Below are 12,392 nucleotides of genomic sequence, written 5' to 3'. Positions count from 1 at the left end.
CAATCTGCGAAATATTCTGTAGCCTATACAGTCAATACTGCCGTCGTCGTCTTTGCTGTAATCAAATCCGTATATATTTATGCTTAACATGGTATTTCATTTTATCAATGGGAAACATCCATGTGTCCAGACAAGGCCAGCAGCAGCAGCAGCACCGCGTCAGACACGTTTCTGGTGTGTAAAGACGTAGAAAAATCCACACCGCCGCCACGCAGCTGACACGCAAAAGAAACGCCACGCTCACGCCAGGCAGTGTGTAACCGGCCTGACTGCTGGGACATGTCCGGTTGTGCAGTATTTGGTTTAGAAGCCTTTATTGGTGATTTTTTTCACTGTAAGTCCTGTTATATATGTTGCCGTAGCTCCAGCTGCAACTAATGAAACAACAGCGGAAAGCAGATTCCAGAAAACACTCTGGCCAATCAGAGAAGACTTGGTGTTTTTCGGGAGGGGGGGCTTAAAGAGACAGCTGCTCCTACAGAGCGTCTCATCCAGAGGGTGGATACAGGTGCAGCAGACATGGGCAGTATGAGAAAAATAGAATTTTTTTTACATTAAAGCATGTAAACATGTTCTTGTACAAACACAAAATACAAGTATTATCCTGAAAATTCTATATAATAGTTGCCTTTAATCACCTTTGCCCTGTTGTCCGTGTGCAGAACCAGACCCAGCAGCACCAGCAGACCACAGGTCAGACTCAGGCCCAGAACCAGCAGCAGACTGCAGCCCAGCAGGCTCCGTCCCAGCAGAACTTGACCCAAACCAACGGCACTGCGGGAGCCGCGGGGGCCACCGCCGGCGGGGGTTTACAACACGGCCAGGACCAGGGGCCCCCCAACAAGAAACCTCGGATCGGGCCCTCTGGGGCCTCCTCAGGCACTGGTCTGCTACAGTCAGAGTACCAGGTTAGTGGGATTTATACTAAGGAAGTTGTTAGTCGGCTGTTGATATTCTTAATTTTTCTTATTGGCAACAACTCCCATTAGAAGACTCAAACAAACAGTGAATGTACAGTAACAAGTGTTGTGTGTGTATCACAGGCTGATATCATAAAACACATCAGCGAGCTAGTTTATTTAGACTCAAGCCCACATACACCGTCCTGCTGCTAAAAACAGTGTCCGAAATGAACTTTTTGACTTCCCGGCCAAGTTGACCTGTGGATGAAAACAATCCACTGGCCAAGCATATTTTTTTATTGGCCACAATATTAAATTGCAGTTTTTGTTTGGTAACATAGATCACAAAATGTTCTTGTTGGGGTTGCAAGTTCTGCTGGTTTATCCCATCGCGGCAGCTGGCATTTCCGTGTGTGTGTGTGTGTGTGTGTGTGTGTGTGTGTTTGCGTCTGTGTATGTTTATGTGTGTGTGTGTCAGCCCCCCACCATTTTGGTACAAGCATTTCCCCGACGTGCGACGATAGCCCTAGCCCACGGAAAATGTATCCGCATTTGGCGCTTGGCGAGTGTTAAAATACTCACTAGAGTACCAAAAGTAGATTAATCCGCCGCTAAAAATAGTCCCGAACAAATACACTACTTTGTCCTGTTTGTTTGATAAACACTACAGTGACCAGCTATTTTAGGTAATATTACATATTAAAGAATATTTGATTATTCAGAAAATAATTGACTGATGATGACAGTTGTTACATGCAGCTTTGTGAGGTTATATTCATTTTGTCTTTACTGTCCTGTGGCTGTGTTGTAGCCTGCTAACGCTACAGATGGTGAACATTTCTTTGCAAAGAATGTCAGCGGTGTAATCTACAGTATGTGTGTTTGGCAGCGGCGAGGAAGACGTATGCACGCACACGGCAGACAATAACAGCCTGTCGGCTAACAGATAAGGACTGTGCCTTCCACATTGTCCTGCTGACGGAGCACATAGCGAATCACTGCGGTGCCTGCTAGTTTCTGTTTCTCACTCTGGCGCCCGTTGTATCAGGGGCTCTTATCACGGGGCCAAAGAGAGGGAGGTATCTGAGTGATGGAGAGAGGCTGGTGAAATAAGAGCAGGGACGTGGCAATGAGTTTACTGCAGACAACAGCGTGATAGAGGTCACCTCTCTGTGTGAGTAGAAATAAATCACAGATAGATATAGAGGAGGGGCTGGGAGGATATGCTTTTGTCCCGATTGGATTCTTTCACGACACATGGGTGCCGATTGGATTTGTATTGCGATTTTCATTTATTGTGATTCTAGAAGTATTGCAATTCGATAGTATTGAGTATTGTGATTTTTCTTTTCCTTCTTTAACAAAAAACAAAAGTTGAATAATACACTTTTAGAGACAATATATCATGAGACATTTCTAAAAAACTGATGATTTTCTTTCAAAGATTATTTTTTGGGCTTTTTTAACATCTTTATTTGATAGGACAGCTAGGAGAGAAAGGGAAGACATGCAGGAAATCGTCACAGGTCAGACTCGAACCCTGGACCTCTGCGTCGAGGCATAAACCTCTCAGTATATGTGCGCCTGCTCTACCCACTGAACCAACCTGTTTTCTAAGAAGAATGCACATCACATGTCAGTCAGTCATTTATTTACTTTGTAAAGAAGAACATAAGATAGATATATATATATATATATATATATATATATATATATATATATATATATATAATATACAGTATATCTATATATATAGTAGTGGCTGAGGGTGCATGTGAGACAGCTGGTGGCTGTCAGGCCTCAGCATATGTATAAATAAACCAGTGGAGTGGGCTGACATACCGGGAGGGGGGCTAGCTGTCTGACTGCCGTCACTGTCAGCGTAGTCTGAGAAAAAAACTTGCTCTGGTTTATTGGCATTTCTTTAAACCAATCACAGTCGCCACGGTGCCGTAGGGTAGGGTAGGTAACCCTAACCCCGAAACATCAAGATCTTCCTCTCTTCTCTCTGAGAGCCATCCTTCTGTTCGTTGGTTTTTACAGACTTAGTAGTAACTTGTCATAAACGATGTTCAGGTGTTAAATGAGTTAACTATTAAAACCAATCAACGATTATTACCCTAGTTATAGGAAGAGAAACGGTAGGATACAACATAAGCAGCCAAAGCTGACCAATCACAGTTCTTGTAGTCCCATGTGGTATCTGTTCAGTTACAGGAGACGGTATAACCTGCAGCGTACTAACCTGCGTAGTTACACAATCTCTCTTCCTCCCCCCCCCCAAACATATAAATAAAATCCACCTTTAGTCCTAAATATGTCACACTCCAAAAACACTGGATCCTACATTTCCCATAATACAACTAGCGGAATCAGTTGCATCCAGGTGCTCACTGCTGTGTTTTTCTCTCCCCTCTTCCCCCTCCGTATGATTTTCCGTCAGCACTCCGGCTCCCGCCTTGGTTACCAAAGCACCGTCCAAGGTTCCGCTCAGCCCCAGAGCACCATGGGATACTCGTCGTCATCCCAGCAGAGCTCCCAGTACTCCCACCAGACCCACCGCTATTGAGGCTGAACCAGCAGATGAGTGGCCTCCTCCTCCGATCTGCGTGCCATGGCATCGCTCCCACATCCTGGTTGGACCTTTCTCCGTGCATTACGTCATTCCAACGCAACCACCACCCCCCCCCCCCTCACCTTTGACCTCTTTCCTGACTGCCACTTTAACATGAAGGCAAACAAACAGAACCAAAACAGCGCAAGAAGAGGTTGTGCCTTCTCGGGCTGGTGAACATAATGTAAGATAGAATCAGAATCAGAATCAGAAATGTTTTTTTTGCCACAATAAGGCTGCGTCCGAAATTCCATACTAACATGCTATTTCCTAGGCTAAAACAATATATGAGGCTTTTTTGTACGCCTGAAACCTTAGTGTGAAACCAATAGTACGCGAATTGCATACTATTTCCGGTAAAACATTACAGTATGCAATACTGGACACTACGCCGGCATAAGTATTCCACAATGCAATGCGGTAGTAACGACAACGTTCACGACAGACAAATGGACAGAAACCACGGAGCTCTGTAATGTCAGCAACGCTCAAATTTACATTTCTACATATTTAAACGACTGTTGGTCTAGTCAGTCACCTCTTTCAGTCATTTAATTGGATTGGAGGTCGGCAGGGGTTACCATGGTTACGTGTCTTCAACGGCAAGGAGGCGCTCAGGAAGTAACGTTGAAAATTACAGCTCAGTGTGCCCGAAAAAGATACACACTCTGTTTTATTTACACAAAAGTATACTGAACGATAGTGTGCATGTTGAGTCTGTAGTGCAGAGTATGGCATTTCGGACGCACCCTGAGTTCCTCTTCTGTAGGAATTGGCCTCGGTGAATGGTGCGTACATGATCAAACTAACAAATGTGAAGGCGTCGGAACCTATGGCACTTAAAAGCACGTTTCTCACCCGGAACAACTGCAGCTGTGTTTATATATACATGTATGTACATTATATAGCACCTTTTTCTATTTGATTTTTTTTTTTCTCACTTATTTGCTAGAGTTTTCAAGTTTACCTTGATAGTTGATGTCATTGTACATATTGTTACATATGGAAGTGATGGTGATGAAAGGAAACACAGGAGGAGAAAGCTCTTTACTTTCATCCCTAGTGTAATATGACTTTGGATAATGAAAAGAAACGTTTCAGCTGACCCTGTCACACACACGTTTCTACATGGAGAATATCAGCGCAATAGCTGATGAAATGGCAGGGAAATATTAAATGTGCGGTTTAACGCAATCTAGATATTCTAGGGTTTGTGTTATTTAGACCGCTCTTTATCTAGACTTGGATTTGGAAAGTTAGAAAAGTAGTCAGTCTTTTTTACAGCTCTAAATTCTCTGTTAGTCTGATTCACTCCACTACCTAGATGAGAAGCGTTTGACAGCCGAGCTTGGTTTCCCGTGACGACGGCAGCCTTTTTTAGGAGGTCGGACGCCCCTCTCGTATGTGGCCAGCGGCTCCGGGCTGGTTTCTTGTTTCTCCGGAGCTGCCGGTGGACACTTTGCTCTGACACCCATCTGATCGTGGACCTTGACACCCATCTGATTGTGGACCCTCAAGACTTTTAAGGTTTCTGAACACAAAACGTGCAGGGCAGCTAACAGTGTGCCCCTATATGCTTCTTGAGACTGTTACTGCCTGATGTCAGGTTTTTCTTTTTTAAGGTTTTAACGTTATCATTGTTGCCCCTGTGTGTGTGTGTGTGTGTGTGTGTGTGTGTGTGTGTGTGTGTGTGTGTGTGTGTGTGTGTGTGTGTATCAGGTTTTTCTTTTTTAAGGTTTTAACATTATCATTGTTGCCCTGTGTGTGTGTGTGTGTGTGTGTGTGTGTGCATGCGTGCGTGTGTCAGGTTGTTTTTTAAGGTTTTAACGTTCTCATTGTTGGTGCGTGCGTGCGTGCGTGGGTGCGTGTTTGTGTGTGCATGTGTTTTAACATTATCATTGTAGCCCAGTGCGTGTGTGCGTGCGTGCGTGTGTGTCTTTATGCACGGTGTTTATCCTTTTACTTACTAGAACTGCACTGACTGGGAGCTGATCTGCAAAGAGCTGGAACAGGTGTGGGTGAGTGTTGCTGTACTGAGCACACATCTGGGGCACATCAGGTGCGTTCTGTGATACTAGACGAGGAGGCAGGAGCAACAGTAATGAAGGATTGATGTAAATCCTCAGTGCCCGAAAAACAACTATTCTGTTCTTTTTATCCTTTTATCATTATTATTTTTCTGCGCAGTATATAACAGTGGTGGAAGGTAACTAAGGACATCTACTCCAGTACTGTACTTCAGTCCAAATGTTGAGATGGCACTTTTCTCCTTCTACTCCTCTACATTTCAGAGAGAAATATTGGACTTTTTACGCCACTACATTCATCTGTTACAGCTTTAGTTACTAGTTACTTTACACATTCAGATTTCTGCACACAAAACACATGTCCTATAGTTTATAAAGTACTACCCAACAATATAACAGCCTGTAAGTACAGCTGCAATGATGAGCACTAAACATGTAGTTTATTGACAGAACAGTTTGGATCGTTTCCAGTTTCTAAAACGGGAGGATTTTTCTGATGATATTTTCACACTTTTACTCAAGTAACATTTTTATTGCAGGACTTTTACTTGTAACAGCGTATTTTTACAGTGTGGCATTAGTATTTTTACTAAAGTACTTAAGATCTTAAGATCCTTTACTAATACCTCTTCCACCACTGGTATATAACCACCTTTTATTTTTTTAAGTCAATCTACGAGAAAACCTTTAAAGAGAATCGGTGGTTGGAATGTTACTCAAGTACTGCACTCAAAGGAAATACGCTTATTCTCTCTTCTTTTTTTGGGCCAAGAGTACATGTCTGTACGCTCAATATGAAGCTACGGCTGGTTAGCTTAGCTTAGCTTAGCATAGAGATTGGAAACAGAAGGAGCCAGGATATTTGCGCAAAGCCGAGCTAACCGGCTGCTGGCCGGTACAAATCTGAGGTACGGGTGTGATGATTGTGATGCGTTTTCCCTTATCAAGTTATGTCATGCTATCATTGAGCCCCCGTTTAATTTAAGTGCCCTAAGAATATTCCAGCCTGTTTTCAAGTATTTTCTAAAATCAAGTTTGAAGTGACATATTTTCTAGTGCAGTCACCCTTGCTTATACTATCTGCTTTCAAGATACAGTCAGTGTCAGTTGTTAGACAGGTCCATTTGAAATCCTCTCACTGCACTAGCCACTCCTGGTTCGAGGAGATAGTTATAGCCAGAATTGTATTTTTATGATAGAACTGCCGACAGTATATTAAGTGGTAACTTTTACTCTGAATACTTTCAGTAAATTTGGCATTTAATGTAAGACATTTGCTTGTAAAGAGTATTTTTGTGTTCTTGTATTCCTACTTCGCTAAAGGATACTACTACATAGTGTATACTGGAAATAACACAGACGGCACTCTTCAAGGGCAAACCTCACAGCCAGGCTTGCTTTCTCCTTTTTTTCTTTTCTTTTTTTCTTTCTACAACTTGCTCCATCCTCATTGGCCCAGCTCGCTCACATGACCAGCCATCCTGCAGGTTGTATTAAAGAACGCACCCAGTGACTCCACTGTAACTGCTCCGATACAGACGTGCACACAGCAGGACTGTGGGTGTGTGGGTGGGCGTGGGGTTATGGGGGCTGCAGCCTGCAGTGGGATGAGGAAGCACTGACACCTTGTGGCTGAAAAGAGAACGGACACTCTGTCCAAGCAGAAGCCATTTCCACCAGAACATGCCAGACATAAACAGATTTTATTATTAGGATTCTTCTCATGTGTCTCTTGCCTCAGATTGGGTCTTGCATCCCCTCAGTGACTCCCCCCAGTGTGCCCTGCTGGCTGTGTTTTTTTTTTGCAGCAGCAGCAGCAGTTACAGTGGATCGTACGGGTTCTGGGTCACTTCCATCCAAATTGTGTCATTTCTGCAAAAATCGAAAAACAAACAATGCAATTTGACGATTTGATGTGCAGATGAAGTTTGCAGGATCCATTTCAAAACCTTACACTTCTGTCCGGAGTTTCATTTGGAAAAGAATTCACATCTTTACAAAAAAAAATGTATTGCACTTTGAAAAAGATAATTGATAGTTGTTTTTGAATCATTTCACTTTGACAGACTGGATCGTGTACATTTGACACATATTTAAAGCTGCATTAGTTGATTTTTTTGGGTTCAGCAGAGCAGGTTTTTTTTATTTTATTTTATGAGTTATCACCTTATAGAGAGCTGAGCCGGCATCATCACTGGGCTGGCCTTCTGTAACTCAATGCAATCTCTTATTCAGCATATGTGTGTTTGTGCTGTTAACTGCTCGTTAGACAGATCAGCGTCACTACAGAAGTTTAAAAGTAGGTCAAGTTAAAGTTAAAGGTCCCATGACATGCTGCTTTTTGGATGCTTTTATATAGACCTTAGTGGTCCCCTAATACTGTATCTGAAGTCTCTTTTATATAGGCCTTAGTGGTCCCCTAATACTGTATCTGAAGTCTCTTTTATATAGACCTTAGTGGTCCCCTAATACTGTATCTGAAGTCTCTTTTATATAGACCTTAGTGGTCCCCTAATACTGTATCTGAAGTCTCTTTTATATAGACCTTAGTGGTCCCCTAATACTGTATCTGAAGTCTCTTTTATATAGACCTTAGTGGTCCCCTAATACTGTATCTGAAGTCTCTTTTATATAGACCTTAGTGGTCCCCTAATACTGTATCTGAAGTCTCTTTCCCGAAATTCAGCCTTGGTGCAGAATTACAGCCACTAGAGCCAGTCCCACAATGAGCTTTCCTTAGGATGTGCCATTGCTGTCTGTAGCTATTGAGGAGGAGAGAGGGGGGGGGCAAGGTGGAGGGTGGGGGTGTGGCCTTGACCAACTGCCACTTTGCTCGTTTGAAAGCCATGATGTCTCTCTCTCGTGGGTGGGCCAAATTCTCTGGGCGGGCAAAGCAGAGAAAGGGGAGGTAACCTTGCTCCTTATGACCTCATAAGGAGAAGATTCCTGATTGGTCCATCTGAGCTTTCATTTTCTCAAAGGCAGAGCAGGATACCCAGGGCTCGGTTTACCCCTATCACCATTTCTAGCCACTGGGGGACCATAGGCAGGCTGGGGGAACTCATATTAATGTTAAAAAAACTCATGAAGTGAAATTGTCATGCCATGGGACCTTTAAACAAAGATTATATTCTTAGCATACAAAAAATGTAACTAAAATGTAACTTCATTTCTATAATCAGCAACAGATCTGTAGAGTGAAAACAACAGACACATATTATTTAGTTTGCTAGGCTGGATTTCTACTAATTTACATTATTGTAAAAAATCCGTCTGATTTTGAATGAAGTTTTCTTACTCATGGAACAGAACCCAGAAGTTCTGTTTTCACTTCAGCTGTCTATAAAGTTTATTACCAAATAATAACAACTAGTAGACATGGAGTCAGGTCCTGTATTCACTCGTTTTAGCTCTGCTCTCCTGAATATTAATATCTAACATCTGAAAATGAATATCGGAGGAATCTGCGCCTCCGCGTCCTTCTCATTGCATTTTATTATAAGGCGCTCAAGCGGCAGATTAGGAGACAGGAAAGCTAGCTTTGGGACTCTGTGTCTGATCGGGGGACTGGCATGTCCCACGTCTGTTTTGTGAACCCAAGGCTTTGGTAAACCCCTTTACACCACAACAACCTCATCCACACGAGTGTAGGTTTGTTTTCACAAAAGATTTCAAGAATTTCAAAAAGTGAACTACTTTGTAAGCTTTAGGGCCAAATGATCTTTTTACACATTGCTCTAGGACAAATCCGGACCTCGCTCTACAGAAACAACAGTTTGTTGTGGACATTTTGATATGAAACACACGGGGTATCAGCTTATATGCAAATAGCCTTTAAAGGTGAATTTAAGAAGATACGTAAGAAAAAGAAATCAAGAAAATGCCCTTAGACCTCAGAGGGTGAACTAAAAAAAAATCAAGACCAAAACGATGAGCTAAAAGAGGCTAAAACGCTCAGTAGATCTGGGGGGGGTCATCCTCTGCGGGTTCCTTTAACATTACACCCAGTCATTTGACCCATTGTTAATGAAAAGAAAAAAAAAGTATTGATAAGTGCAGCTTTAAAGATAAACTTCAGGTAATGAAAATGGCAGCGAGCTCTCGGCAGCGAGCTCTCGGCAGCGAGCTGCTTTAGTTCATTTTGGCCACTCTGGTGGCAGGATGGGGTAAAAACCAGCAGCTATTCAAAGGTTTTCTCCTCCCTTCGGTGTGAAGTAGCCGCGAGGAGACGATAAAGACACTTTGTTGTATGCTTCTCTCCGCACGCAAGCGAGGTGTAACAAGTATTATTGAGCGCGAGGCTCCGGTGGGAGACAAGTTACTGTCAAACCGCTCCTATGCAAAAATAAAAAAATTATTAAAATTTAATAAAAAAAAAAACAGACTAAAGCTTTCACTTCGGATGCTTAGGTTTTGCAGTTGACAGGTTTTATTATATATATTTTTGTGTTTTCATTCCTTGTGTCCTTTTTTCCCCCCACAGCATTTGAAAATGTACTGTTCTAAATGAACTATTGTAAAGAAATGCATATGTATGGATAGTATACAATCATATTTATTATTTCCATACATCTATGACTAATACACATGTGTAACTTTCCTCTGCCTTAACTACAGCGATAGAAAGGGACCTCTGACAGACAAAGCGGGCGTCACCAGACCATATTTCTGGTTATTTGTGTCTCTATATGCTCATCGTGAGATCACGTCTAGTTGCTGAACGTGTTAATGGCGCCTCAGCGTGCGGTAGAATGAAGGTGGCGTCCACGTGTCACGTGTCGCTGTTTTGTTACAGGAGCGATGATGATCCACGTTTTCATTTGTGTGGATGGTGCCTTTTTTTCTTTTCTTTTTTTTTGAGTCCATCTTCTAAAGATGTCATGGGAATTTGTTCAGGATGTTTTTTTTTTATTTTGCATCGTTTGTATTTTTACGCCTCCTCTGTCCGCTCTTTGGGTCGATTTCCTCTTTTCTTTTTCTTCTCATTACTATGTAGCTTATTGTTATTGACACGATGTGGGAGCTATAGCAGCTAACTATTTCATTTCACCGCGTTGTGTCCCACCTCTGAAGACCGCAAACAATCCCGACAGAGGATCAGCTCTCGTTATCTCATAGATGTTGTCTTCTCCTCACGCAGTGCTGAAGCGCAGTTACAAGTATGTTTTGAAATGCTGTACATAACAAAAAAAACACATTTTAAGAATTTCTCATTGAGATATTGATACAATAATTGTCTTTTAATGCACTGTTGTTGCTCAAATATTTAGTGGTAAAAATAAAAAAAAATAAAAAAGTATTTCATGTTTTTTAATGTCTTGCTTTAGACACTAAAGTTCTGGCAGTGCTATGGAAGTTGTGTTTGTGTGTGTGTGTGTGTGTGTAGATATGTACAGACACACGCCTATATGAAGTATATAGTGCAGCTCTAGGCCGCTCTCCTCACATTTCCTCCTCTCGGATAGCATTGCATGTGCCTGAACGTAAGCACTTATTGTCGCCCTCTCTCGACAGTTTGTACAGACAGACAGACAGACAGACAGACACTCCATCTGCAAATCAGAGTTCCTGGGATGCGTTCAATGCCCGCCGTGCCATTCATGTAAAAAGCCTTTGTTGAGCTTGTGTCACAAAATGTGGTCACAGTTATCCTCTACCCCAGCCGAGCGTCTTTAAATAAGTGGTTCCTTAATGTGATGCTGTGGTCCGACAGGAAAACCTTTTTTAACGGATCCACGTGCCCTACAGTCCCTGAAGCTCTCAGTGAGCCCTACAGTCCCTGAAGCTCTCAGCGAGCCCTACAGTCCCTGAAGCTCTCAGTGAGCCCTACAGTCCCTGAAGCTCTCAGTGAGCCCTACAGTCCCTGAAGCTCTCAGTGAGCCCTACAGTCCCTGAAGCTCTCAGTGAGCCCTACAGTCCCTGAAGCTCTCAGCGAGCCCTACAGTCCCTGAAGCTCTCAGTGAGCCCTACAGTCCCTGAAGCTCTCAGTGAGCCCTACAGTCCCTGAAGCTCTCAGTGAGCCCTACAGTCCCTGAAGCTCTCAGTGAGCCCTACAGTCCCTGAAGCTCTCAGTGAGCTGCATCGGCAGAATGCTTTGCAGGTTTGGTGCGTCTGTCCACTCTTCTACAAATATGCTCTGTATTGTGTGTGTGTGTGTGTGTGTGTTTGAAATATACATATGGCCTAAATGTATTGTCTTTTCATAGCATTTACAGATAAGGCAGCAATAGCTCAGCGCAGGAAAATCAAAAAAAGAGAAACATTTATTTAGCTGCTTTTAGCAAAACCTTCACTGTACAAATGACTGTTGAGAAAAAAAAAAGTCATGTATATTTATTTTGTATTCTCTATTATAATAAAACATATAATCTCTTTTGTCTCAATCACTTGTTGCAGCCGGTTTGATCTGCAGGAGCACGCTGACGTGTTGCTGTGACTGTTCACCACTTGATGGCACCCGAGGGTGACTCTTCAGCAGGCTAGCGCCATTCAGTGGTGGAAGAAGTGTTCTGATCACACTGTAAAAAAATACTCTGTTACAAGTAAAAGTCCTGCATTGAAAATGTTACTTAAGTAAAAGCATGGAAGTATCATCAGGAAAATGTACTTAAAGTATTAAAAAGTAAGTAAAAGTACTCAATGCAGAGAAATCCTCCCATTTTAGAAAGTAGAAACGATCCAAACAGTTCTGTCCTTCAGCTTAGTGTTTAATCAGCTAATCATTTCAGCATGTCAACACGATCTATTCATATTTCAGCAATAATACAGCTCAGCGATGAGGTTTAGATATTGTTGGAATCGGAGGAATCTCCACTTCGCGTTCTTCTCATTGCATTTTATTAGAAGTCA

The 12,392-nt window shown here is 42.5% G+C and overlaps 1 protein-coding gene across 5 annotated transcripts in view; it reads left to right on the top strand.

Moving 5' to 3' along the window:
* Window positions 1-3,594, top strand: part of cdk19 (cyclin-dependent kinase 19) — an 87,572-nt gene extending 83,978 nt beyond the window's left edge. For all 5 annotated transcript variants that reach the window (XM_039781594.1, XM_039781591.1, XM_039781589.1 and 2 more), the window contains 2 exons: window positions 663-908; window positions 3,346-3,594. In XM_039781594.1, the coding sequence (XP_039637528.1) occupies window positions 663-908; window positions 3,346-3,471 (372 nt within the window). In that variant the 3' untranslated portion in view covers window positions 3,472-3,594. The remainder of the gene's footprint in view (window positions 1-662; window positions 909-3,345) is intronic.
* Window positions 3,595-12,392: the final 8,798 nt, after the last annotated feature.

The sequence above is a fragment of the Perca fluviatilis genome, chromosome 18 (genome assembly GCF_010015445.1).
Source record: "Perca fluviatilis chromosome 18, GENO_Pfluv_1.0, whole genome shotgun sequence".
NCBI lineage: Eukaryota > Metazoa > Chordata > Actinopteri > Perciformes > Percidae > Perca > Perca fluviatilis.
Note: the sequence above shows the minus strand (reverse complement) of the source record. Positions and strands in the feature narration are given on the sequence as shown.